This window comes from Trachemys scripta, chromosome 7 (genome assembly GCF_013100865.1).
Source record: "Trachemys scripta elegans isolate TJP31775 chromosome 7, CAS_Tse_1.0, whole genome shotgun sequence".
NCBI classification, from domain to species: Eukaryota; Metazoa; Chordata; order Testudines; family Emydidae; genus Trachemys; species Trachemys scripta.
This window is the reverse complement of record NC_048304.1, coordinates 35,655,301-35,681,941: the sequence shown is the minus strand read 5'-3', so window position 1 is coordinate 35,681,941 and position 26,641 is coordinate 35,655,301. Positions and strand designations below refer to the sequence as shown.

Genomic DNA, 26,641 nt, shown 5'->3' with positions numbered 1-26,641 from the left:
TGCTGAAGGCTCCAACTAAAATTGCCTTCCTGCTTAAAGGAGAATGACATCAGACCAATTTCTGGTCTTGGCAAAAGGAACTTTTTACATGAGCAACTGAAATCCATGCTGCTGCATCCCATACTGCTAACTAGAGAGTTGAAGTAGGTCTAAGTGAATACATGATTTCATATCTGGTTTCTTAAAATAACTCCCATCAACAATATTGCAAGTTTCTTGTACTTGTACCTGTATCTTATAAACAAATCTCCTCATTCTCTGAAATTGGTATGCAGCTAGTTCAACCTTTCTCCAATTTTCATATTAATTTGCCAAGAAAATGGAGTAACATCTAAATCAGGCATTTCACAAAGTGAATGAGGCCTTTCTGTGGAAAACAAATGTACTAAAAATTCAAATGTTTCCCCAATATGAAAGACAGATGAACATGTTTGAATAAGACTGACCTGGATCCCAAACTTGCAAACTGTTATGCATGTGCTCAAATTTATGCACATGACTAATCCTTAATAGGACTACTCCTACATAGAAGATAAGCATATGCATAAGTGTTTGCATGATTAGAGAAAGGGAGGGAGATAAAGGATATCTCATCATAATTTTAATTATGAAAGTTTAACAATCTAAGGTGAATTTAAGACCATTTCCTTATCAGTGTACACAATATTTTAATTTTCTACTCATAGGTGAAAAATTCACACTGAATGTGGAATATTAAGAAAAATGGAGGAAGACAAACCTGTAATCTTGCCTTGTCTTATTTTCTGAACTTTATATTGAAGTGATGTTCCTACCAGCAGGTAGATATCATAAGCTGGATTTAGAAGAATGTTTTCCAAAATAAGCAACCTGACTTCTGCAGGATGTACATTCTATTGGTTAAAAAAAAAAAAAAAAAGCCACATTTTAAAGTAACAAATATACCCATTTAAAAAAAGCTTCATAATCCACAAATAAAAAATATGTATAAAGTTATTTCTGTCCTGAAGAACAGTTTAACACCACCACTTTTCTAATGGCAATAGAACTCAGAGCACGTAGTGGTACACAGAAGCACAGCTTCACTTGCACCATCAGCAATGGATACTAAAGGAGATAAGCAAAACGAGACATTTGAAGATATCTGAGCAGGGTCAAACCAATCAACAGTTAACTTAATGATTAATGTGTAAAATGTCAAGTGATGAATACAAAGATGAGGTCTCAGATATACAGAGATGAGGATTATTTGACCATGAAAGAAGACAAGCAAAAATAAATAAATTAATAAATAAATAAAACTGGCAGGGTGTTAGAGACAAGGTAATCAAAATATTTTGGTGACAATCATTCCTCTCTAATCATTACAACAGTACTTGTTGTACACCTCTTATTTAAGATCAACCAGTGTTTTCATAAAGCCTTCCACAATTGCTTTCAAAATTTCATAACTTGAAAAATCTTAATGTTGGCACACTTCTGGGGCTTTGGGCTTGTTTGAAGTGTACCATTTAATAAATATTGATGGCTAAGAATATCACATGACTAGACAGAAAAATACTGGATTTCAGTGAAAGAATGTACACATCTTCTGCAGCGCTGGAAAAAAAGTAAGTGTATCATAAACATTTGTATCTATTTGTGCTCTGCAGGGAGCATTTTTATAAGGGTCCAAACCGATTAAATGTAGCAGCACTCCAAAAGTCTGTACAGTACCATGCATCATACCAAACTGTTACAGATTTTTTTTTTTTTAATACGACTTCCCAGAATAGGACAAACGTAGTATGTATTTGCTACCAGTGTTTTTCTTTTTACACTACAGTGCAGCAAACATTTAAATTCTCTAATTGCATGACAGTTTTGAAATGCTTCAGAAGAGACATTCGGATGCATCAGATGCAAAGTACTTTTATGAAGAACTGGCATTTACATATTTACCAGATAGACTTGAGTGTTTTTTCCATTTTTTTAAGTACACCTCTACCCCATATAACGTGACCCGATATAACACGAATTCGGCTATAACGCGGTAAAGCAGTGCTCCGGGGATCAAAGCAAGTTCGATATAACATCGTTTCACCTATAACGCGGTAAGATTTTTTGGCTCACGAGGACAGCATTGTATCGGGGTAGAGGTGTACTGGACATTTTTTTTTTTTAACCTCATCACACATTTAAAACCCCCCACGTATATTCCAATCTTTGGCCATGATTAAAAATGTTACACATAGAACTGCAGGCTTTAACAAATTACATTTCTTGAGGGTGGAGAGGTGAAGAGAAAAGTGAGGCTTTCAGGAGGAAAACTGTTGTTAAATACTCAAGGAAGCTTGAAGGAGGCCAGTTTTAGTTTATTGGCAAAGTAACATGTATTTCCATGTGAGAGGCTACAGGGTGAGTTACTGTGAAGCAAGCCAGGGTGTGACTCTATAGCACATCATCTTGCGATGCAGTAACATCCCGTGTGGACACTGCTACAGTACACTGAAAGTCCTGGAGTGTGGCTTGGCTTAAACATGCTACATTTGAAAGCATAGTATGCTAACTTTCAGTGCGCCGCAGCGGTGTCCACATGGAACTTGATTCACAGAGAGCTGGTGTGCTACAGATTCACCCTGGCATGCCACGAATTAACTTGCTCTGTAATTTGTGCCTTGCACAAACTGGTGCCAATAGTGCTGCAGAGTGCATATAGTGCATTGGCATAGCCAGTACTACCAGCAGTAAAGTTTCCAGGTGAATAACGCTGTCTCTGACCTCCAGCTCAATCCAACTGGCCATGGCATGGTTTAAGCACTTTGAGAACTGACTCTGTATAGAAAAGTCTACTAAACAGTGGTTACACCAGGAAGTGATTAAATTTCTCAATTAGCAAATAATTTAAAATGTATAGCATTTTCCAATCAAGAACCTTAAAGTTCTTTACTGACATTAATAAACTTCACAACACAATAATGGAATACTAATGCCATTTCACAGATAGGGAAACTGAGGCATAGAGTGTATAAGTAATTAGTCCACATTGCTGCAGCCAGGAAAATATACATAGTGAAGAGTTCATGAATCATGTGTGCTTTCAGCCACTAAATCATGCTTCCCCTTACGATCAGATGTTCTCTCCTTATGGTCTTTTGCATATCCAGGTAGAACAACTTAGGAGGCTCGGTGCACTGAAGTTTGTTCATATTTTGGTTTATTCTTAATAGGAAAAAAATAAGAAGGTGCAGGGTAATAGGAAATTCTTGGGGTTTTTTTTATTAACAGGGAATTTAATTTACTTGTGTATAGATGGATCTCTCTTATATCCTTTCCTTTTTATGCAAGCCATTTATATCTGGGAGGAGGGATAGCTCAGTGGTTTGAGCATTGGCCTGCTAAACCCAGGGTTGTGAGTTCAATCCTTGAGGGGGCTAGTTAGGGATCTGGGGCAAAAATCTGTCTGGGGATTGGTCCTGTTGAGCAGTGGGTTGGGCTAGATGACCTCCTGAGGTCCCTTCCAACCCTGGTATTCTATGATTTGCCTTTATAGCCCAAAGACATGCCAAAAAGTGTTTATAAAAAAATGAAAGTGGCCATACAGCAGTGATCACACTGAAGCTGCAAAATGTAGTGCTCTGTCCTTCCAACTTTCAGGTTTACTGTCCTGGATAGTGGGACAAACACCAAGAACCTGGGTGATATCCTGGGCCCAAAAAAGTCAATAATTTTGCCACTGACTTCAGTGGAGTCAGGATTTCAGTGCAAGAATTCAGCCATAAATTATGTTCTGCATCCTGGCACAGCCCACAAATTCTGTGGCCCTTTAGAATTTGTTGACTGCCTGTCACACATTGCAATAGCTGCAGATGCAAAAAGCTTGTCCCTGCAGCAGCTCAAACAAGGAAGCAATTCCAAATTATATATTGTTCAGCAATGCTGCGGAAGGATGAGGTGGAGAATTTAATCTTGTGGAGAATGCGTCCCACCCTACGATTTTTGGAGGCAAGCACGCAATGGATAATCTGAGATCTGGAAATGCATTTTTTTTCAGGGAGGTCCAACATACCTTTGTTTGACATGTCTTCTAAAACTGCTATGATGTGTGTGTGTAACTCCTTTGTTTATTGCATATTCCTAATTTTATACACTACACAAAACCAAATTCTGTTCTATTCCATTTGCTTGAGGGATGTTCCACTGAAAACACATGTGGTCTGGCAGCAGTGAAAGATTTAAGGACAATAGTAATAAAGCAAGTCATATAAAGTTCTGAGCAGGACACTACTATTTCAATCAAAATTCACAGAATGATGCCAGAACCAATGCAGAAGAAAATAAATACGAAGACAAAAAACAAAACCAACTACAACTGGCTAAGAACCACAGCAAAAATAAACATTACTAATACCAGGCCATACTCTGATCTCATCAGCAATAGTGTGAATCTGGAGTAATTGCAAGGAGTAGAGCAGAATTACTTTTCAATTGCACCACTGAAACCAAAATATGGCCCTTAAGATACACTATTATTTTTGTACTTCTAAACAATATTTTCAGAGGATGTAGATTATTTAACCAATACCTGAAAAACGTAAACTGGCAATATATCAAGTAATTGCATACAGATACTGGATGGATTTTTTAAAAATACTGTAAGTGAAATGTTAAAATATTAAAATATTGCAAAGTTTAAAATACTAATGAAATGCAAAACATTCCTGTAAGAAATAACCCATAAAAAAAAAGGGGGGATAAATGTCTGTTAAATAGATTGTACTAACAGAAAGGACAATTTCATTACTAGGGTTAAAATGAAAACACAGTTACTGTAGATTACAAAGAAACAAATAGCATAAATCAATAGGAGACCTGGGAAAAAGGCCAATGCTATAGTTAAACACACTTGTTTATTAGCATTTGATCTCGCTGCTTTAAGAGACTGGAATCTAATGAGGCAGAATTGATTACAAAATGAGGATTGGTATGATGCAGGGAACTAAGGGGGGTGGTCTCAATTCAACAAATGAACAACACAGAAAAAATCCATCAGATAAATCTTTAATATTTGTTGACAGAGAGCCAGAGGGCCAAAACCTCATCCCACAATGAATGCTGATAATCACCGAGCCGTGGGAATGCTTCTATTTGGTAGCAGTAGTAGATCAAGGCTCCATTTCAGCAAGGTACCTAACTGTGTGTCCCCCACTTGAGTCAGGCTGATAACTTGCATGCTTAAAGATACACATGTGTTTAGGTGTCTTGCTGAATCAGGGCCCTGTTGAGCTACACAATGCTGCACAGCATTAAGTGAAGGCCAGAATCTGGCAGATGTTGTCCAAGGATATTAATAATCAAACATTAATAATAGCAGCACTTATTTAAAAATGTATGATGTCAAAGCACTGTGCAAATATCCAAGTGTCATTATGCTCTGATCCAAAGCCAATAAACTTGGAATCCCAAGATGCCATTTCTTTTCATAATCACTTTTCAACTTCCAGTAGAAGTTTGCACAGTTTACAAGTGAACAGCTGTTTTTATAACTGGGAACCTTACATAATTTGGGATTTCAAAAGTAAACTGTCTTATTTCTGGCTTGCACAACACCACAGTAAGTTCATGTTATTATTAGTATTTGTATTACAACAGTGATTAGAGAAATGAGAGCCCCACTGCACTAGTGCCATATAAATATAAAGTGAAAGGCGGTCTCTGCCCTGAAGAGCCAGTGATTGAAGAGAAGGAAAAGAAATTGTGAATTTGGAGTGCATCCCTTTGTAAAACAAACTAAATAACATAGGAACGAGATATCTACACCATCATGTCACAGAGTCAGGTTTAGAAACTAGCTTTGGGACCCACATCATCTGGGGAGCCCATTAAACAGGATAACTACACTATTCATCCCGAGAGCTGGGCAAAAATCAATGAAGTAGTATTGGCAATCACCTCAGAAAAAGCCACATCATCTACCCATTGGTAAAGGGGGGGAAGTGCTACAGTAGCTGATAAAGGAAGAGATGTTGGAGTGGGGTATGTAGTAATATGGGAGGGAAAATTAATGTGGTTCCAGGGAAGTTCTGCCATGAAAATAAAAAAAATAAATGAACCGTGTGAATTTCTTACCTTATAAACAGATTCCTGTATTCTTGCTTTTAATTTGGAACTCCCTGTTTTCATTCCAGACACCAGAACGGTGTCTCCTTGTTTGGCAACTTTTTCCATCTCTGATATATAGGAAGGCGGTATATAGGTAGATTCTAAGAATTTGAGTATACTGAAAAGTGAACAGAACAACTTTATGAGACAAGAGTCATGAATAATGTATGCTAACCTGGGTCAGAACTACAGTATTGTCTACTTCTAGCACATATGCCCATAGCACATGTAAGACGCTTATCTTAAGCCAGGAAGGAGAAGCTCAATTTTCACTTATATGCCTGAACACATGAATGTTAAATTAAGCTTTCATGGGTGCTGTATGGGCTTGTGTAGGACTGGAAAACATAGATGGCTATAATACCTATTTGCAGGTCCCTTTTCTAACTTGTACCGTGACTGTTAGGCATAATTGTACTCAGTACCAAGATAATTCAGAGTTCGCATTGTATTCTGCAATGGACATATAGTGTACAATACATCTGTGTGCTCTGACACTGTGGTACTCTGGCTTCTGTGGCTAATTTGTGTAGTGACTGGTATAAAAGTGCAACTGAAGCCTATGTATAGAAGGCAGGACCTTCTTAGAGACATACAGGAAACATGGATGAGGTATCTCCAACGATGTTTCCAGTGTGCATATAGAGGACTCTCTAGATCAGTGAGGTATGGTAAATGGGAAAGGCATTGCAGTTCTGTTTGTGATTAAGAGAACATTATAGTGTTTTGCTCAAGTGAACTAGAAGGGCGTTTGATGTGAAGTGGATAGGAAGTGCTGATTAAATGTGTACAGACAGTACGTAAGTTATGTATTTTGTGGTCTCTGATGGAAATTTAGATGAGGTATAGTAATTAGGAGAAAAGGAATTTCTGGTGTACAGGATCTGGGTAAGTGTTGATAACAGGGTCACATTTTGAAGGCTGCTTGCAAAAAAAACACCAAAAACAAAACTTAGGATGAAATTTTCCAAGGAGCTGAATGATGTTAGGCACCAGACCTCCACTAGATTTCAATGGGAGTTCAGCAACTTAAAGCCTTCACATTTCTTTAAAAAACAGCCTTAAACTCTGAATTTCTTGCTTCAAAACTTTTTTTTGGGGGGGGTGGGGGGCGGGAGAAAACACAACCACCTTATTAAAAATATTATATGTTAAAAGTGTGACAGATTTTCCATCCCTTGGAGTTTTTAAATCAAGATGGGATGTCTTTCTAAGAGCTGGGTTGGATTTTCAAAAGCACCTAAATGATTCAGGGCTTGTCTACACACAACAGCTGTACCATTAAAAAAAAAAAAACAAATAAAACAAAACACATACATTAGTGCAGAAACAGTTCTATCCATAGAAGCTGCTAAAAAGGCATGTTCTGCCATTACAGGCAAAACCCAGGGGAAATACTTTCAGAAAAAAAATAATGTAGGTTAGATCAGAGAAATTACATTGGTTTACTATTAAAAAAAAAAACACACCCAATACAACAGAGTACTACAGACACAACAACAACAGATATTTCACATTAATGAGCAGGACTCTTAAAGCACAATATACTTTCCTATCTCCTCTGCCTCACGCTTTGATTCACTTCCTTACTAACTAAATTTTGCTGGATATTATTTTCTTAAGTAAATGGAAATCCTGGCACTTGAGTATGAATCTATTGTGTCTTAGCATCACAATTATATATTACAAGAACGGCAGTTTAATGTTCTACTTGGCTAGTGTGTGGGAACTGCTTGATGGGAAAGAAAATTGATTTAGTGTTTTATATGCTTCTGGTATGACCAGAAACTGAAAAGTATGTCAGGCAGGCATTTCTGGAGCTGACATTCATATCAAGCAAAGCAAACACTCATTGTAGCATTTACTATGATGGATACTAGTAGAGTTCTATTAGACAAAATAATCCTGCTTTGCTGAAGGCCTGTTACCAGTCAGTCAGTATCAATATAAAGGCTAAACCAGGACATTGGGAACCTAAAATGAAAAATATCCCAGATACGACAACACTGGGTAGCCTTCAAAGTTGATGAGTTTAATAAGAGTAGAAATTGAAATCCCTGTAGCGTGACTCCTCTCAGTCAAAGGAAATCAACAGAATACTAAAGTAGGTACAGTGAAAGCTTATGCAGTACCTATAAGTGAGGGGAAGACTGTTGGTGGGTAAGCACAGGAAGCTATGAGTATTCCTATCCCTGCCACAAGCTCTCAGTATGATGTTGTGCAAGAACTTAACCTAGCTGTGTCTTAGTTTCCCATCTGTTAAACATAGATAATAGTAAAAAGAAGAACAGGAGTACTTGTGGCACCTTAGAGACTAACAAATTTATTAGAGCATAAGCCCTACCATCCAAAGGTGTTACAAGGCTAAATTCATTAAGAAGATGCAAAACACTTTAAGATCTTTAGATGGAAGTTTCTATTAGACTTCAGAGTTTGGGCTAGACCAGAGCTGGGAAAACTACGGCCCGCGGGACCCTCCTGCCTGGCCTCTGAGCCCCTGCCCCGAGAGGCTCTCCCCCTCCCCCGCAGCTTCAGCTCGCCCCACCGCCGGCACAATGCTCTGGGCGGCGGGGCTGCGAGCTCCTGGGGCAGTGCAGCTGCAGAGCCGCAGCCTAACCCGGTGCTCTGTGCTGCGCGGTGGCGTGGCTGGCTCCAGCCGGGCGGTGCGGCTGCCTGTCCTGCTACTCTGGGCGGCGCCGCTGTAGCACCGCCAGCCACCGGTGCTCCAGGCAGCGTGGTAAGGGAGCAGGGACGATTGGACAAAAGGCAGGGGAATTCGGGGTGGTGGTCGGGGGCGTGGATGAGGGTCGGGGCAGTCAGAGGGTGGAGAACAGGGGGATTGAATGGGGGCAGGAGTCCCGGGGGGGCAGTCAGGAAGGAGAGATTGTGACAGGCAGTCAGGGGTTGGATGGGATGGCGGGGGACAGTCGGTGGCAGGGGTTCTGGAGGCGGTCAGGGACAGGGAGAAGGGGTGATTGGATGGGGCAAGGGTCTCAATGAGGCAGGCAGGAAGGAGGGGGGCGGGGGGTTGGATGGGGCGGCAGGGGGTCCGGGGACCGTCAGGGGACAGGGAGTGGGTGGATGGGGAAGGAGTCCTGGTGGGGGCCATCGGGGCAAGACGGGGGGGGGGGGGGGGGGGGGGGAGGGGGGGCGGGGGCCAGGCCATTTCTGGCTGTTTGGGGAGGCACAGCCTCCCTTAACCAGCCTCCATACACTTTTGGAAACCGGATGCAGCCCTCAGGCCAAAAAATTTGCCTGCCCCTGGGCTAACCCCTACTCATGAATCAATGGGACCATAGGTGTGATGTGCAGGGGTCCTACAGATTATAAGTGCCAAGCAAGACACAGTGATTTGGATTTTCAAAATGTTGTAAGGCTAAATCTGCTACATCTTCCATTAGAATGCTAAATGCCCTGCTCTGAAAGCTTCAAAAACCTCATTAAAACCTTTTAAAAAATGAAATATTTGTTTCTCAGTACAGTTCCTTGTAAATGGTGTCGAGAGCCACCAACACCTCAACCAAACTTTGGCCACCTTGTTGGCAGTCTCGGCAGAGTGGCCAAGTACTGAATGGGCCATAGCCCCACCTTCCACGTGAGAGGCTAACCTCTGACCTCTGCAGCCACCCCCATATCCTTACGTACCAATCGCAGCACTAATACCTTATCGTTTTCCCCAGTTGTTTGGGGAGGGGTCAGCTCTGGCATAGTTGAGTCTATTGCTATTTTTTTATTGGTGGTTTAGAACTATATGCACAGCTTCTGAACATCATCAATTGTATTTTTATTATTGCAAATTTTAAATGGGTGTGGAAGTGCCCAGAATTGTGGATTGGCAGTTGTAGTAGTCAATCTAAAACAATGAATCTGTATACTATACTTTGGATATTATAATTTCAGTTTATAGACCCAGATTCAGCAAGGTATTTTTGTTCATGCCTAACTTTAAGAACACGACTAAACCTGGAGCCTTTGAGAATAATGTAAATTGTGCTTACCGCAATGCATTGTGCGAATCTGAGAAGCCATCAGCCTCAGTATCTTTTACTATCGTCCAGTCAAAGGCTAACCCCGCCAATGTGCTAAAAGTGTTTCCTATAAATCAAATGAATAATTAGGTAACAAAATTCAAAATGACAACGAAGTCTTCCTGCTCCTTGGAAACAAACAAACAAGAAATATCAATGAACAGAAGCAGGAGCATCTTAAATTTGCAAAAATCATTCAAACAAGATAGTTCTTTATTAAAGTTAAAAAGGAGAGGTGTTTTTTTAAGCCAGATAACTGGAAGGTTTGGAGAATCAAAATAGAATAGAGAATTGTTTACAATTTATGGTTTGATATGCTGCTTTGGATCTTCTTCTTAAATACTTAGCCGAATGGTCGGCCGTAACCATCGTTCACCATTGGATCTGTTCCTGTGCAGCCGCAAGGGCTTGACGGGCTAAGAGTCCAACACTGGAACAGACTTGATGCCCCCCCATAATAAGAGATCAGCCTCTGGGCCGCCTCCACTCCTCAGTTGGTGGAGTTTTATCCTGGATGTTACAAGCCAGCTGTAGAATGGAGCTCGCCGGAACGTCTTGTGGCGTTCTTGCGACATATCCAAAAAGCATAAGACGCCATCTGCAGACAATAGCCCCAGTAGCCTGTAGTGACCATAAACATCTGTGGTACAAATGCAATTGTCCCACTTTAGGCCCAACATATGAAACTGGGAATGCTCTGGATCCCAGTATGTATATACAGGTATTATCATACACCCTCACTGCTCAACTACAAATTTATATTTTCTGGTCACACTAAGTGTACCAGCATGTCTGCTCTGGAGAAAAGGGAATTAACTGGCTGAATTTTTAATAAGATACTACTGGAATCACAACCTTCCCCCTTCAAAACAAGAACCATCTAAACCTTGATTAGATTCCATGACTACTTTTTGGATACCAATAGGACACATGCATCCTTCAATACAGGTTATTACAAAAGTCAGATGTGACAATTGGCCCATTCCTGGTAAGCAGCAAAACTCCCACTTTCTTTGGGCCAAGTGGATATGAGGCATCTTTGTTTTAATGTTGAAAGCATCACAATATAATTTATCTCAAACTCATTTTCACATGCAGGATGGATTCCAATCCCGAAGTATATGTGTGCCACTTAAAATTAGAAGCATTTTTGCATCTTAGGTGCTAACAGACTCCATAACGAAGTGTTGCTGACTCCCTAATGGTACATTAGGGTAGATATACAAGTCCTTGAACAACTCAGTGGTTTGGCAGGAAAGGAGAGGGTTAAGTCCTTCACCTCAGCTATTTGCAGAAGGCCAGATCCAACTACGCCTCAAGTCAATGGCAAATCTCTTTTACGGCATGTGTATGTCACAGTCGTATCTCCTAATTACCATATATTCCACATTCTAGTGGAAACAAACCATATATATGAGAAACTTCAGACATATAAGTAAGGAACTATCAACCTATATGTAATTTTATACACCTTTCAGATAACTCATAGAGCCAAGCGCATAATCCAGCACTTTGAGACATGTGGATCTGAGATACTCTTTGGGGAATTTGGGATCCACATTTTAATGAAATGCACTTTCCATATATATTCAATATGACTTTTTTAAACCTGAAATGGATTTACCGGTAATATAGACAATTCAAGTTATTCATTTTTTTTTGGCGGGGGGTGGGGGCACTAGATCTTATGTCTTGTCTACACTACAAGGGAAATTCGATCTGAGATATGCAATTTGAGTAACGTGAATAGCGTAACTCAAATCGACATAGCTTAGATCTACTTACCACAGGGTCCACACTATGTGATGTCGACAGGAGACGATCTCCCATCTACTCCCCCCTTCTCTTCTCGATCCGATGGAGTACAGAAGTCACGTGAGAGCGATCTGCGGTCAATTTAGCGGGTCTTCACTAGACCTGCTAAATCGACTACCGATGCATCGATCGCCGCTTGTCGACCCCCCTGGTAAGTATAGGCAAGCCCTGAGTCATTCCAACATGTGAAATAACAGATATTAAAGGATTATAAATGGAATAAACATATTGAAGCCAGATAATGGTCACATGCTGATTCTGAAAGTCTTTTAGAAAGATCTCTCAACCTTTGGAGAGATGCTGCACCCACTGAAACCAATTACAAAGCTCCCATTGGCATTCATGGGTGCAGGGCTGAAGCCTTATATTGTGCTAGTATTTTTTATTATTAATAATAATTTATTTCCATTTATATTCTTTGTTTTCCTCTCTCATTCTTTCATTGGCAATTATAATGACCACTGCCAAGTTCCTACAGCTAAAGGCTTATGGCATCATCTAAACCACAGAAATGCTGTAACAGTGGTAATACAATTCAAAGCATATTTTCCCTCCCAAATATATACAGACACCCCCCAGGTTACGCAAATCTGCACTTATGGAAAAAGTTCCAAAAGCTAGAGATAGGAGGTGGGAGGGTTTTTTGGGGGGTGGGGGTGGGGGGGATGCGCGAAACTGTCAGGTATACATTTCCAACGTACGCAAAATTCAAGTTACGCAAGGCGTTCCAGAATGGAACACTTGCGTAAGTTGGGGAGCGTCTGTACTATACAGATACAAATAGCTTTGTATCCTGCATGAACAAGATTGTGACTATAAAAAGCATCTTTCTATTCTTCCATTCTAAAACTTCTTTCTTTAATTCAGTCTATTATGGGGGAATATGTTTCAAACTGCTTGAGGATATTTTATTTAAGATGCACAGAGCTAAATTAGCTGTTCTCATAACAGATGTTTTAGTTTTGCAAAGCTAAGACATGTTTTCCCTCATTCTTGCTCAAACTAAAGATGCAAACAGGGCCAGGAGAGAAAAGCACATTGTACCAGTGCAGAGATGTGTCTTAACAGTGCCACAGCAACATTCAGCAGAAGCACAATGAAATCCCTGCTGAGACAACGGGGACAGGGCCTCTGCAGCACTGGAGTTATCCAAGGTAAATAAATGTTAGAAAATCCTATCCTAGTCTCGCTGGAGTCAATAGAAAAACTCCATTTGGACTTTAGTTAGTAGCAGGATTTAGCCCGAAGTATAATTTAATAAGAGTGGCATGATATATTAAATTTCATCCTGCCTATTAGAAACTGAAAGCACTTTAGTCCCACTATGACTTGATTAGCCTCCATTAATCCTTATACAAAGTTTACGCCAAGAACACACTGATCAATCAAGTAAAGATTAAGTTTGGACAGGAGTTTAAGAAGTCATTTTAGATACATTGGGATTATTTCCTCACCCTGCTCTTGCTAACAGTTCTATGACAGCAGTTCTAAAGCAATAGCACTACCAATTCTTTGGTACACTGAGCTATGATAAGACTGGAGTTTCCTGTTCCCAGATTATGCCATAAAATAACATACAACCCCAATATAAAAATTAATTATTTTTTTCAAATGGACTATACATACATACATACAATCACTTAGAAAAGTTAGATGCCTGCAAGTCACCCGGGCCTGATGAAATGCATCCTAGAATACTCAAGGAGCTAATAGAGGAGGTATCTGAGCCTCTAGCTATTATCTTTGGAAAATCATGGGAGATGGGAGAGATTCCAGAAGACTGGAAAAGGGCAAATATAGTGCCCATCTATAAAAAGGGAAATAAAAACAACCCAGGAAACTACAGACCAGTTAGTTTAACTTCTGTGCCAGGGAAGATAATGGAGCAAGTAATTAAGGAAATCATCTGCGAACACTTGGAAAGTGGTAAGGTGATAGGGAACAGCCAGCATGGATTTGTGAAGAACAAATCATGTCAAACCAATCTGATAGCTTTCTTCGATAGGATAACGAGTCTTGTGGATAAGGGAGAAGCTGTGGATGTGGTATACCTAGACTTTAGTAAGGCATTTGATACAGTCTCGCATGATATTCTTATCGATAAACTGCGCAAATACAATTTAGATGGGGCTACTATAAGGTGGGTGCATAACTGGCTGGATAACCGTACTCAGAGAGTTGTTATTAATGGTTCCCAATCCTGCTGGAAAGGCGTAACGAGTGGGGTACCGCAGGGGTCTGTTTTGGGACCGGCTCTGTTCAATATCTTCATCAACGACTTAGATATTGGCATAGAAAGTACGCTTATTAAGTTTGCGGATGATACCAAACTGGGAGGGATTGCAACTGCTTTGGAGGACAGGGTCATAATTCAAAATGATCTGGACAAATTGGAGAAATGGTCTGAATTAAACAGGATGAAGTTTAACAAAGACAAATGCAAAGTGCTCCACTTAGGAAGGAAAAATCAGTTTCACACATACAGAATGGGAAGAGACTGTCTAGGAAGGAGTACGGCAGAAAGGGATCTAGGGGTTATAGTGGACCACAAGCTAAATATGAGTCAACAGTGTGATGCTGTTGCAAAAAAAGCAAACATGATCCTGGGATGTATTAACAGGTGTGTGGTGAGCAAGACACGAGAAGTCATTCTTCCGCTCTACTCTGCTCTGGTTAGGCCTCAGCTGGAGTATTGTGTCCAGTTCTGGGCGCCGCATTTTAAAAAAGATGTGGAGAAATTGGAAAGGGTCCAGAGAAGAGCAACAAGAATGATTAAAGGTCTAGAGAACATGACCTATGAAGGAAGGCTGAAAGAATTGGGTTTGTTTAGTTTGGAAAAGAGAAGACTGAGAGGGGACATGATAGCAGTTTTCAGGTATCTAAAAGGGTGTCATAAGGAGGAGGGAGAAAACTTGTTCACCTTAGCCTCTAAGGATAGAAGCAGAAGCAATGGGTTTAAACTGCAGCAAGGGAGGTCTAGGTTGGACATTAGGAAAAAGTTCCTAACTGTCAGGGTGGTTAAACACTGGAATAAATTGCCTAGGGAGGTTGTGGAATCTCCATCTCTGGAGATATTTAAGAGTAGGTTAGATAAATGTCTATCAGGGATGGTCTAGACAGTATTTGGTCCTGCCATGCGGGCAGGGGACTGGACTTGATGACCTCTCGAGGTCCCTTCCAGTCCTAGAATCTATGAATCTATGAAAACATATATTATCTTGTCAGATGGTACTGAGATCCTTCAAGAATAGGGAACTGTGACAGGAAGTTTCTCAATACACCTCAGTTTAGTGATAAACAGCAAGTTGTTGGTTTTTTTAATAAAATCCAATTTCAAATCTTCTACTCTCTTCAAAATACTTTTGACCTGAATTTTTGTATTTAGTTCATCATGGAGAATACAGGCGATCTCTAACACACAGCAATTCAGGGACTTCATCTAAAGATATACTGATAAAGTCCACTATATAAGTAGTAGGTCATTAGAAGAAGCAATTTTCCAATTGTACTGCAACATAGTGATTAACATAGATTAAAAAGTTATGACAGACACAGCACAGTTACCAGCCATGTGGACCCAAATGCAGAATCAGAACCGAGGGTTACTAAAATAGGTGTAACATATACTTTACAGTGATTCCTGCTAGTGGTGCTCTAAGTCAAGAACCACTCATCATTTCTAGGACAAATCACTATTTTAAGCAGCTGAAATTCACATATATAACTAAGGAACTGCAATGGTTCCAGCAGCTTTTTGGAATCCTATATATGAAATTACTTTGGGCCCTGATCCCACAGGCCCTACCCAGATAAAAATCCCATTGAATTGCAGGTTTGGCTTGGTCCTACAAATACTTACAAATGTAAATAACTATTCTTGAACTCCAGACTAATCATGTGAACTAAGCTATTTCCCATTTATTAGTTTGTCTAAACAATGTAAAAATGTTATGGTACTTTTAAAATGTTGAGATGGAATTTAATCTTAAGAGTTCTGCTCTTTCACCAACAACTGGAACTTCAAGCATTTAACAAGAAGCTTTCACGGTATTTAACTCTCCATAATTCACAACAAGCATAACAAAATAACTTTACTTTCCTAAAATATTTGTAGAAAGTTTTGTCCAGAACCTGTGAATCAGAATTTTAATTCATTTTACACTGTACAAAAATGAATCAAGTCTAGAAGCTTTGAAGACATGTACATGCACAGTAATTTTGTGATTAATTTTTTTAAATATTTACATAACTGCTTTAACATTAGCATTCTCCATGTTTACAGAGTGCCTTGATATAAAGCTATTTTGAGATAATGGGTGACTGAGTTTACACCAAGACTAATTTGACTCATAGTATCAAAGATTGGTTGAATATCGTCTCCCTTCTTCATACACTCATGAGGCCAACTTCCCTATGGTGTAACTATTGTCCTAAATTTTTTCAGCAATGCTGCAAAACTATTTGGGGAAAGTGCTAAGTGCTTATTTACATAGCACACGATAATTGGTGTCATCAGAAAAAATACATGTTAGACCATATTTAATGTGTATGTTTAAAATGTCTTCTGCTTTTTTCACTGGCACTAACAAAAGTAATTTGCACACAATACATTAGGATGTTAAGTGTGTGACAAAACTCCAAAAAAGTATGTGTAAGGGGAGGCACCACTGTGAACTATATATCTAGGTACTGCTATTTACAGCATCCTCTGTCACAGGACCAGAGCTTCACAGTAAAGCATGACCTGATCTTTCATACAAGATGCAATAATGAGGCACAGTATATGGTCAGTCTGAAACAAAGATAACATTTTTAAAAATTCCCTAACATTCCATTATGTGTGTAAGTGAAATAATATATAAGTTACTACAAAATCTACCAAATATCATCATGTATATGTGCAGAAGTCCAAAGTAAAAGCCAGCTACAGGCCCTTTGCAATGTTCAACTATTCACCAATTACAAGCTTATTTTTTCCCCTTTATTTTTGCTCCTCTTGTATGCAAAATAATGAATAATTTACTGACTAAAAGTCATTTATTCAGTTTTCTTAAATAACAAGAGAGCACCTCTGAAATGTAAAGACTGTCTTCAATAATTCTGCTCATGTTCCAAAACTTGGTCATCTGTTAGTATAGGAACAATGTTTGCAAAAAGAGATGAATGTGTAGAAAGTATTGTACGAGAAGACCATAGCAGTTTAAAAATCTCCAGCAAAATTCTTTAAGTTGAGTTCCTAAAGTTAATCACTTACAAAAAAGTGATTTTCAGAGCTGCTGAGCAATCACTGTTTCCATTACTTTAAGCTTGAAAGTTTAAGCTTAGGCTCCTAGTGAACATCTTGTTCCAGCAATTTAGATTATACCGTTTTTTGTGGGTTTTAAACCACAGCTTCTGTTCAAACTTTAACTTGGATGGCTCCCAAAGCAAATTTGTCAGCTGAGTATGTTTGAGAGTACAGAAAAACCATGACAAGGTTCTGGAATTACAAATACAGTAAGGAAGTTTAACAGTTCTACCTATTGATATTTTACAGTATAGAGCCTGGCTTTTATGATTTATAAGTAGACATATGTGGTTTAAGCCTCTAGTATCCAAACTATGAACATCAAGCTTCTACTGCTGTTTAAATCGTCTGGCCGCCTTAATTCATTTTTTAAAACCTTTTGTTTTGTGTGTAGAATTTAGCTGCTGAAGCAAGGTCTGAAGTTCCTGAAGGCACTCAGATTACGACATATGCTATGGCAAGCAGAGGTTTCCTCTTCCTCTTAGATATGATGGACCCAATTTATCTTCCACTGAAGTCACTGAAAAGACTCCTGACTCCAGTGGGTCAGACACTAGGATGATGGAAACAACTATAAAAAAAATCTAGATTATATTAGTTTGAGGGATATGAAGCCCAGCAGTTGGTGCCTGGAACAGGGACAGAAGTGTGAACAAAAGACATATTAAACTTGTTTGACCTTAAATAAAATGTCTTTTTACAGGTTTGCCTTAAAAATGCATCCTCCTTGCCTCAGCTTAGCAAAACCCTATAGTTCACAGACTTGTATCACTACTGCTTCAATCTTCCTTGCAGCCCTGACCAGACCAGCCAAATATTGATGTGACATTTTAGCTGTGCAAATGTTATTACCTCCTGCTTTTTGTTTCTTTCGCCCCCTTTCCCTGAAGTTAGAGCTTTTACATGTAAATATGTGTATTTGGGATTCTGATATTTGAAAATGCCATTAATACTAAAGTTGATTCCTGAGGAACCCAGAAAAAATTAAACAGGAATTGTCAGATATGAAACAGTGTCCAATTGGCCCATTTGGATGTTCGGGATTTCTTGGCGCACACACACACGCACGCACACACACACGACTTCACTAAAACTTTCACATCTTAATAGTAAGCCTCTGACCTTCAGAATCCAAAGCCTGAATTTTCAGCTTCAGCGGTGAATCTTCAAGATAAAGTTCTCTTGTCGTGGACACAATTTGGATGCCATGAATTATGTCAACTATAGCATCACAACGAAGCACTTGACCAGTCACTTAAAGAAACAATAGAAAACATTAAGTCAGTAGCACTGAGCATGATCATCACCAAAATTATTAAGCAAATAAGATGAAGTACATCTTAACCAGCTGGCAGATCTAAACTAGGGGCAGAACAAAGCTTTACCATTCAGGGGATGGAATCCAGGTCCTGAATGCTATTGAAAAACAAACTAGGTTCTGAAGACAAGAGTAGCTCCTCCCTTTTAAGCTCAAAATAAAAGTGTTTGTATAGGACAGCAGCAGGCCAAAATGTTTGCCCGCCGCTGTCCTAGAGGGCCACATTGGGTTTCATAAATTGTATGGAGGGCTGATTAGGGGAGGGGGTCGTGAGCCAGCCCCCACCTCCTATCTGCCCCCGCGGGACTCCTGTCCCATCCAACGTCCCCTGTTCCCAGACGGCGCCTCTGGGACCCCTGCCCCATCCACCCCGCCCCCTCCGCTCCCTGTCTCCTGACTGCTTCCAGACTCCTGCAGCCCCATCCAACTCCCTCTCCTTCCTGACTGCCCCACCCCAGGACCCCTGCCCCCAATTCAACCCCCCGTTCTCCTCCCCGACCAACCCAACCCCTATCCACATCCCCGCCCCCTGACCAGCACCCCGAATTCCACTGCCCTCTATCCAACCACCCCTGCTCCCTGCCCCCTTACCATGCTGCCTGGAGCACCGGTGGCTGGTGGCGCAACAGCCGTGCCACCCGATTGGAGCCAGGCCACGCTGCCACCACACAGCAGAGAGAGCGGGTCAGGCCGGGCTCTGCAGCTGCGCTGCCCCAGGAGCTCATAGCCCTGCCGCCCAGAGCATTGCGCCCGCGGCGGAGCGAGCAAGCTGAGGCTGCAGGGGAGGGGGAACAGCAGGTGAGGGGCTGGAGCCTAGCCTCCCACGCCAGGAGCTTGGGCAGGACGGTACTACGGGCCGGATGTGGCCCGCGGGCTGTAGTTTGCTCACCCCTGTATAGGATTTACAATGCCCACCATATTGTAAGTGAAGAAATTTGCTTTATTTCCCCTCTAGAAAATTTTTGTATAGTGTTACTGGTTCAGAATAGCAGCTCCTTGGACACAATTCAGTGACAGAAGTGGGTAAAAGCCCCCTACACGTATCATTCATAAAACACCCTACATTCCTTTGGGATGAAAAGTGCAATATAACGTAATGAATTTATTATACAATGATTATGTTACAAATAAATGTCTATTAACTCATCTGCTTTGCATATCTTTCTTTCTAAAAGCAGACAGTACCCTGCATTGATGTAAGGCATGGAAGTAAACTCCAATTTTCCAAATCCCAAATATCTGAAACTGAATTATGTAAAATTCAAATTGAAACACTCACTTTTCACAAATCTAGGGATTCCTAGAGTTTCAGATACACCTACTACTCACCCCTGAAGATTTCAGATGCCTTACCCACATTGACTTGAGACCTCTGCAGAACAGGGTTCATGTGGTCTTTTCTATCTATAAGCTTATAAATAAAGTGCACATATGAATGGATGTTTGTTACATATACCGTGCGTATCCCTTAAAGATGTCATAGGGCTCATAAACCTGCAGTATCGTACAATTTTTTTAACCCACACAATAAAATGTGACTTTAAAAAAAGTTGAAAACTTACATATATCTTCAGCAAAAATGATACTTGTCAGACGTGTTGGCTGCGATGAACGTGCCTGGACAACAGCCTTTTGTGAACATTGGCGTTCATCTTGATCTGCAGGTTCTATGCTGGCAACTTCTGGCCTTGTGGAAGACCTACAAGAATATCACTGAAAGTTACTGCAATGTTAGCCAGCTATCATGGAAAATGCACAGACTCTTATTTAAAAGCAACAGTAACTTTTTTATCTAAACCACCACCATTATTACCATATGTAAAATCTCTGTCTTCATATTACAAGCTATGGGACTGACTTTTGCACGTGCAGAGTGCCCACATCTACCAAAGATTTCAACCAGAGTTGAGGATGGTCAGCACTTCTGGGAAAAAATAGGCCCTAAGCCTATTGCTTCTATCGATTAACACATATACCCCTTACTGCAGCACAAGAACGCCAGTTTATGCTAGTCATTTTGCTAAAAAAAATCCTATGCATTTACTAAGCCAAAAAATCCTTCATCTTGTGCTTTAATAACTTAGAAGCAGAGACAGTAAGATAAAATGCGAACATGAAGTGCAACCTAAGATTAAGTCTATCAATTACAGTGATGTGAAGAAGTGGGTTTTAGCCCACGAAAGCTTATGCCCAAATAAATTTGTTAGTCTCTGAGGTGCCACAAGTACTCCTCGTTCTTTTTGCTGATACAGACTAACACAGCTACTACTCTGAAACCAGTCATAAGATACGTGCTATTCATCACTTGCAATCATAATTGGCATCTTCCATGGCAAAGGTATGGATGACGATGACAGGTTTTTTCCAATTACAAAATGTTACAATTATCCATAGATTTGCTATGGCAGAGCCCATTAATAGTAAAAGTGATGAGTAACATTTTTCTAATTAAGAAAATCAAATGTGATATAATGTCTAGTTAATGTATGCAATACAGTTTAGCTTTAGAAGCTTGTGTAATATTATTTGGTGCTATTTAAATCTACACAGCAGTTTGAACCATTATAAATTATTTGACCAATTCCATTTTTGCTGAAAACTGTGTTTCTTTAAAAAGCAAGACCCCAATCCTGTAGAGTTTTCTGCATGAGCATACCCCTGGGTCCACATGGAATTCAGTGCAGGACTGGGGCCCAAATTTTTAATTTCTTAAATGTTGCAAGGGCCTGAATGGAAGCAGGGTGGGGGGTGAAGTCACAACTTAGAACCATTCTGGATTTCTCTAATGCTACTTCATGGTGATGATGAAAGCACAGTTGATTGGCTATTGGGTTTTCTTAAAAAAAAAAAATAATAATCAAAACTATGGGTGAGATCCACAGCTGGTGGAAACAGCAAAGCTACACTGATTTATACCAGCTGAAGAACTGACCTTATTTTTGGAATTATTTCTAAATAATGGCAATTTTTAGAAAAGTTTCACAAAGCAATGATCTATGGGAAATCACCTGAAACAGAAATATTTTGATTTTCATCAACTCTCTCCAAAGCTGAGGCCTACATACATTTGATATTAACCAAATCAAGAAAATAGCCCCTTTCTTTGTGGTTAATTAACACCCATTATAAACACATTACCACCATACTGCATTTTGCAGTACTTGCAGTTTTCTTTCGGTTAGCTACCAAGTCAAAGAGAACAAAGAACCACCTTTGTTATATTAATTAGAATAAATGATTATTCATCCCATTGCAACATTAAACAACAAAAATCACCATCTTAATATTGAATCCAGCCTTACAATGTACTGAACACCATTAACTCCAAGCAGGGTCAATGGGAAGTTCAAGAGACTCTGCAATTCTCACAGTTGGGCTCCTCAAATGAAATATGTAACAACAGATCAGTTTCAGGACCAATAAGGTTTATAAATACATTTTCAACACTACACAACTGTAGAAATGGACATGTAACCATTGTGCACAGTTTGTATTGAGTTGCACCTCAGAACCTTAGGTGTGGACCAGATTTCCACCATAGCAGGCACTGAATAAACACATGACAAAAAGGCTTTAAGCAGCTTACAATCTAAAGGTATGAGTAAAGTACTGGTTCTGTGAAGTACACAAGTACTTGGTTTGCAATTATATGAATTGCACATGAAAATACAGATTTGTGGGGATTTACAGGGTTTTGCATATCTGTTGGCCAAACCCTGCTGTCCTTACGCAAAATGACCACCACTGAAGTCAATGTATTAATGAATATGACTCCAACAGATGTTTTGCCCAAATAAGGACTAGCTTTAAAGAATGGGGTGCAACTGTCACTGATATTTCTGAAACAAATACCAGAATTTGGCCTACTCAAAAAACAAACCACACACACACCAAACCACAACAAATGAACAGCTATCAGCAGTTATTTATGGGCAGTTTAAGAACTGATAAATTGTCTAAGTCTGAAAATAAAAATAAAATAATTAAGCATATGTACTTAAAACTGTGAAAGTCAAATCCTAATAGAGAAAATGTTTTTATTATACATTAGTATTCACTAATAAGAATCCCATCTATACTTGCCCATAAATAGGGTGTAATAATTATAGGTTGGATGAATAAGACATTAACTGAATAAATGTTGTTACAGTAGTGTCTTGTACTCTTATGCTCTTCCCTCTACAGAGCTAATTTTAGTCTTGTGATATAGACAGTAAACAATTCACTATTTCAGAAAGCAACACATACCTCCACAATTTATTCTACAGCCTAAATACTGCCGTGTTTTTCATTCCTGGGACAGCATGCAAGTAATTAGATACTAGAAGAGCTACTAATGTTTCAACATTAGATTCTACCAACATGTACCTGGTAGGACTTCTTGAATTAAATATTAAAACCGCTAATAGCGTCTAGCAGTAAAAACAATACTTGGGTGGTGCTGATGGGAAGAAGCAGAATAGCAAAGAGGGAGGGCAAAACAAAAGAAATATGTAATTTATGTCCTAACATTTGATTTACTCCTACAGTTTGGGCCAAATTCTACTTTCAGGTGACTGCACAGCACTCCCATTGACTTCAGTACTTTCTACCCCATTATGTTTAACTTTTTAAGTTTTAGGCTTTAATACCCAATCTTGTCCCCATTGCTGTCAGTAGCAAAACTCGTATCAGTGTCAATGGGACAGGATTGGGCCCTAAATTTGTCCCTATACAAATACTGCAAAATTACAGGAATAATATACAACTCTCTGCCATGGTAGAGGAGCAAAATAAGTGGGTATGATGGGTGAATATAGCTAACCATATTTAATGCTGTTAATAATCCATTTTAAAGTGCTGGCAAACATACTTCTTTCCCCATAATTTTAGCATTAATTTGGTGAATACGCTTGCATCAATTTATAGATAAGTTCAGACTGCACAGTTTAAGTACCACAGAATACCTAATTAGCAAAAAAATAAGTCTCTCTGAAGATAAATAATTATCAGCTCATCTAATGTTTCAGGACTTGACTTAGAAACATTTATAGACATGTAGCCAGATGGAAACAGTACCATTAACTGGCATGTAAAGCCTTTAAACAGTTTGATGAGACTTGACTGAACAATATGTTTGGTGCTATACTCACAATGATTCTCAGGATGCAATTTACTGTTTATATACCAAACTGACTACACAGCAGCCAAAATAACCCAGAAGCAATTTTATCTGTATCAGCAAATTATAGTTCCAAATAGATTCCCAGGGAATCGTAAGATGTTCAAGATGAACCACAGCCTTGTCCTCCTCACGATGGAACAGAATTTCTCTATTTGCATGAGTGTTTAAATATACAGGGGAGGGCGATTCCCTCCACTATTTACTCTACGCTATCCTCTCTTAGGCCAGTTCTCATTGGACTGAGAAAAAGAGTATCAAACAGATTTCCATCCCGTCCTACGTTTTACAGGCAAAGGCAATAGATTGACACAGTGAGAGTAGCCAAGTGTGAAGCTTTTTCTCAGAGTGGGGTTTTCAGAAGGGCTGTGGGTCGGCCCACCTATGGACAGCAATGGGAACGGAGTTAAGCCACCGGTGACTGCTTTTGAACATCAAACCTAGAATGCTAATTGAAATCAAATCTATCACATTGTTAAACCCAAACGATCTTTATCATTCATTTTTTTCTTAGGCAAAACCTACCATGGGGTTTTAATCTCAGTAAGTCCCACATGATTTCGCCTTCACTGAGTATTACAGTACATTGCTCTAACTAAAATATGATTTAATTTGGTGGATTGTTCTGCCTCTATCTTTACTAGATAGAATATAACCAAACAAGATGTACATTCCCCAGAGCATAATGGGGTTTTGTTCCAGAATTTTAGCAGTTGAATTAAAATCATCCTCCTAGACATTTGGGATTGGGATTAGCAAAATTAACATCATGCACCTCCTAAATGCAGGCAATTATTTGATATATTGCTTCCTTATAAATTCACTGAACTGATATTTTGGACCCTTCCTCCTCTTGTCTTGACCTAAAACTGAAATGAATAATTATGGTTTTGAGGTTTGTGTATGTAGCTATTACATAAATGTATAAATAAAGTGTATGGGATGGTTGTCATTAGAACAGAATCCCAGTTTGTCATTACATCTATATTCAATGGAGGCAGAGTACAGGCATGTTAGGTTTGTTAAACACATGAATAGCCAGGTTCTTGCACAGCCAGACACCCAGAGATTCTTCACAAACCTTTTGCCCCGTGCTGTTATTAGCCTAACTTTGTCTAGATACTATTGAACCTTTCCTGGTGTTCAGAAAAGCTCTACAGTGGCCATCACATTGATGTTCTGAAAAAGTGGCATTTCTCTGCTGCAGCTGCTGTTCTCATAGATTTCCCAGGCAACTTTACAAATTCTAAAATAGAATAGCCCATTCCCAAGCAGTTATGGATAGCAACCTATTCATGGTAAAGGAAATTTGTTAATTCTCCACAAAGAAACAGTTTTTGATCCAACCAAACCGGAAATACTGGCTGGAATTTAAAAAACAAGGAAAGATAACAAAAGTAACTGCCATGGACAGGTGGCCAAAAAGTATTTTATTATAACTGCTGAAAAGTTCATGCAACAAGCTAAAGCGAGTACAGACAGAAAGGCTACAGGCACGTTAGCCATCTGCTCTAGTTAATATTTTTTTTTAAAAAAATCACTAGATAATCCAAATATTTGAATGTAATCAAAACAGATTAAGGTTTGACTGTATAAATCATCAAAAGGAGAGTCAAGGAATGGCTGCATGCCTGGAGAGAACTCGTGCCACTGTAACTTGGGAGCACCCAAGTGTAAGAACATTGCATGGCTGTTCAGCCTGCTGCGATACCAGCCATTGTGGTGATTCCCTTTCCCCATTCTCCCCTAAAAAATTCACTGATTCAGAAGAAGGCTCCTTCACATTCAAACCTTCACTTCTAGTAAACAGATTTGCCAAGAGGTGGGAAAAATTAACCCTCCTTCCTCTCCAATCCAGAGGAGAATTTATAGTTTTCACCCTACAAAGGTCTTGCAAGGAAGGTGGGCATAGTGATTGAAGGGGCAGTGGGGGAGGAACAAGGAAGGAAAGATAAAAGTAACCAGAGTGTCCTGATCAACAAAGCAAGGAGAAGGACAATCAGTGGCCCTTGCAAGGTTCCCCAATGCAATCAGTGGCCCTTGCAAGGTTCCCCAATGGAGGAAAGGTTCCCCAAAGGTAGGGCTGTTCCAGGCACAACCTTCTGGGATGGAAGGGAGAAAGAGGATAAGGGGTGAGATTGGCAGACCTCTAAAATACAAAACCAAATAGTAATCTTTGGCTGTTCTAACTGGATTGTTTTTGTGTTTAATGCTTTTTTTGAATATATTATTTTAAACCTCTGCATATGTGCTGTGGGGTCTCAATACAAACAGTGAGATAAATATATAACAACAAAACCTGGAACACCCTGCAATAAGGAACAAGAAAACAAACTTTGCAGGGTAATTACTGCAACATCGGCACTGAACCAGGATTTTATTGCTCTAGACACATTAGTAGATGTATGTTCCCTACAGCAATCCTATAATAAAGACTCACTGGACATCTTACTGCCATAGACCACCATCCATTCTTCTCACAGGGTACAACCAGGCCCATGTAAGGTGGTGAATGAGTTACATCCTCGCTACACCTTTAAAAGGGTATACACACCTTATATGGGGAAGCAATAAACCAGGGGTCGGCAACCTTTGGCACACGGCCCATCAGGGTAATCCACAGGCCGGCCGCGAGACGTTTTGTTTACATTGACGTCCGCAGGCACAGCCCCCCGCAGCTCCCATTGGCCGGGAATGGCGAACCGCGGCCACTGGGAGCTGCAGGGGGCCATGCCTGTGGATGGTCAACATAAACAAAACGTCTTGCGGCCGGCCTGTGGATTACCCTGATGGGCCGCGTGCTAAAGGTTGTCAACTCCAGCAATAAACTCTCCATAGTAAAGCGTGCAACCAACTACAGCAGAAAGTGCTCTCTTTGTTCCCTATAATTTTGGCCTGGAAAATTAGTTTGC

General features: G+C 39.9%; 1 protein-coding gene across 3 annotated transcripts in view; it reads right to left on the bottom strand.

The window, feature by feature from the left end:
• NUP210 (nucleoporin 210) overlaps window positions 1-26,641 on the bottom strand; it is a 120,251-nt gene that overhangs the window by 84,178 nt on the left and 9,432 nt on the right. For all 3 annotated transcript variants that reach the window (XM_034775574.1, XM_034775575.1, XM_034775576.1), the window contains exons 2-6: window positions 20,131-20,267; window positions 18,373-18,504; window positions 10,119-10,215; window positions 6,088-6,238; window positions 740-872 (exon numbers count right to left, since the gene is read on the bottom strand). In XM_034775574.1, coding sequence (XP_034631465.1) covers window positions 740-872; window positions 6,088-6,238; window positions 10,119-10,215; window positions 18,373-18,504; window positions 20,131-20,267 — 650 coding nt within the window. The remainder of the gene's footprint in view (window positions 1-739; window positions 873-6,087; window positions 6,239-10,118; window positions 10,216-18,372; window positions 18,505-20,130; window positions 20,268-26,641) is intronic.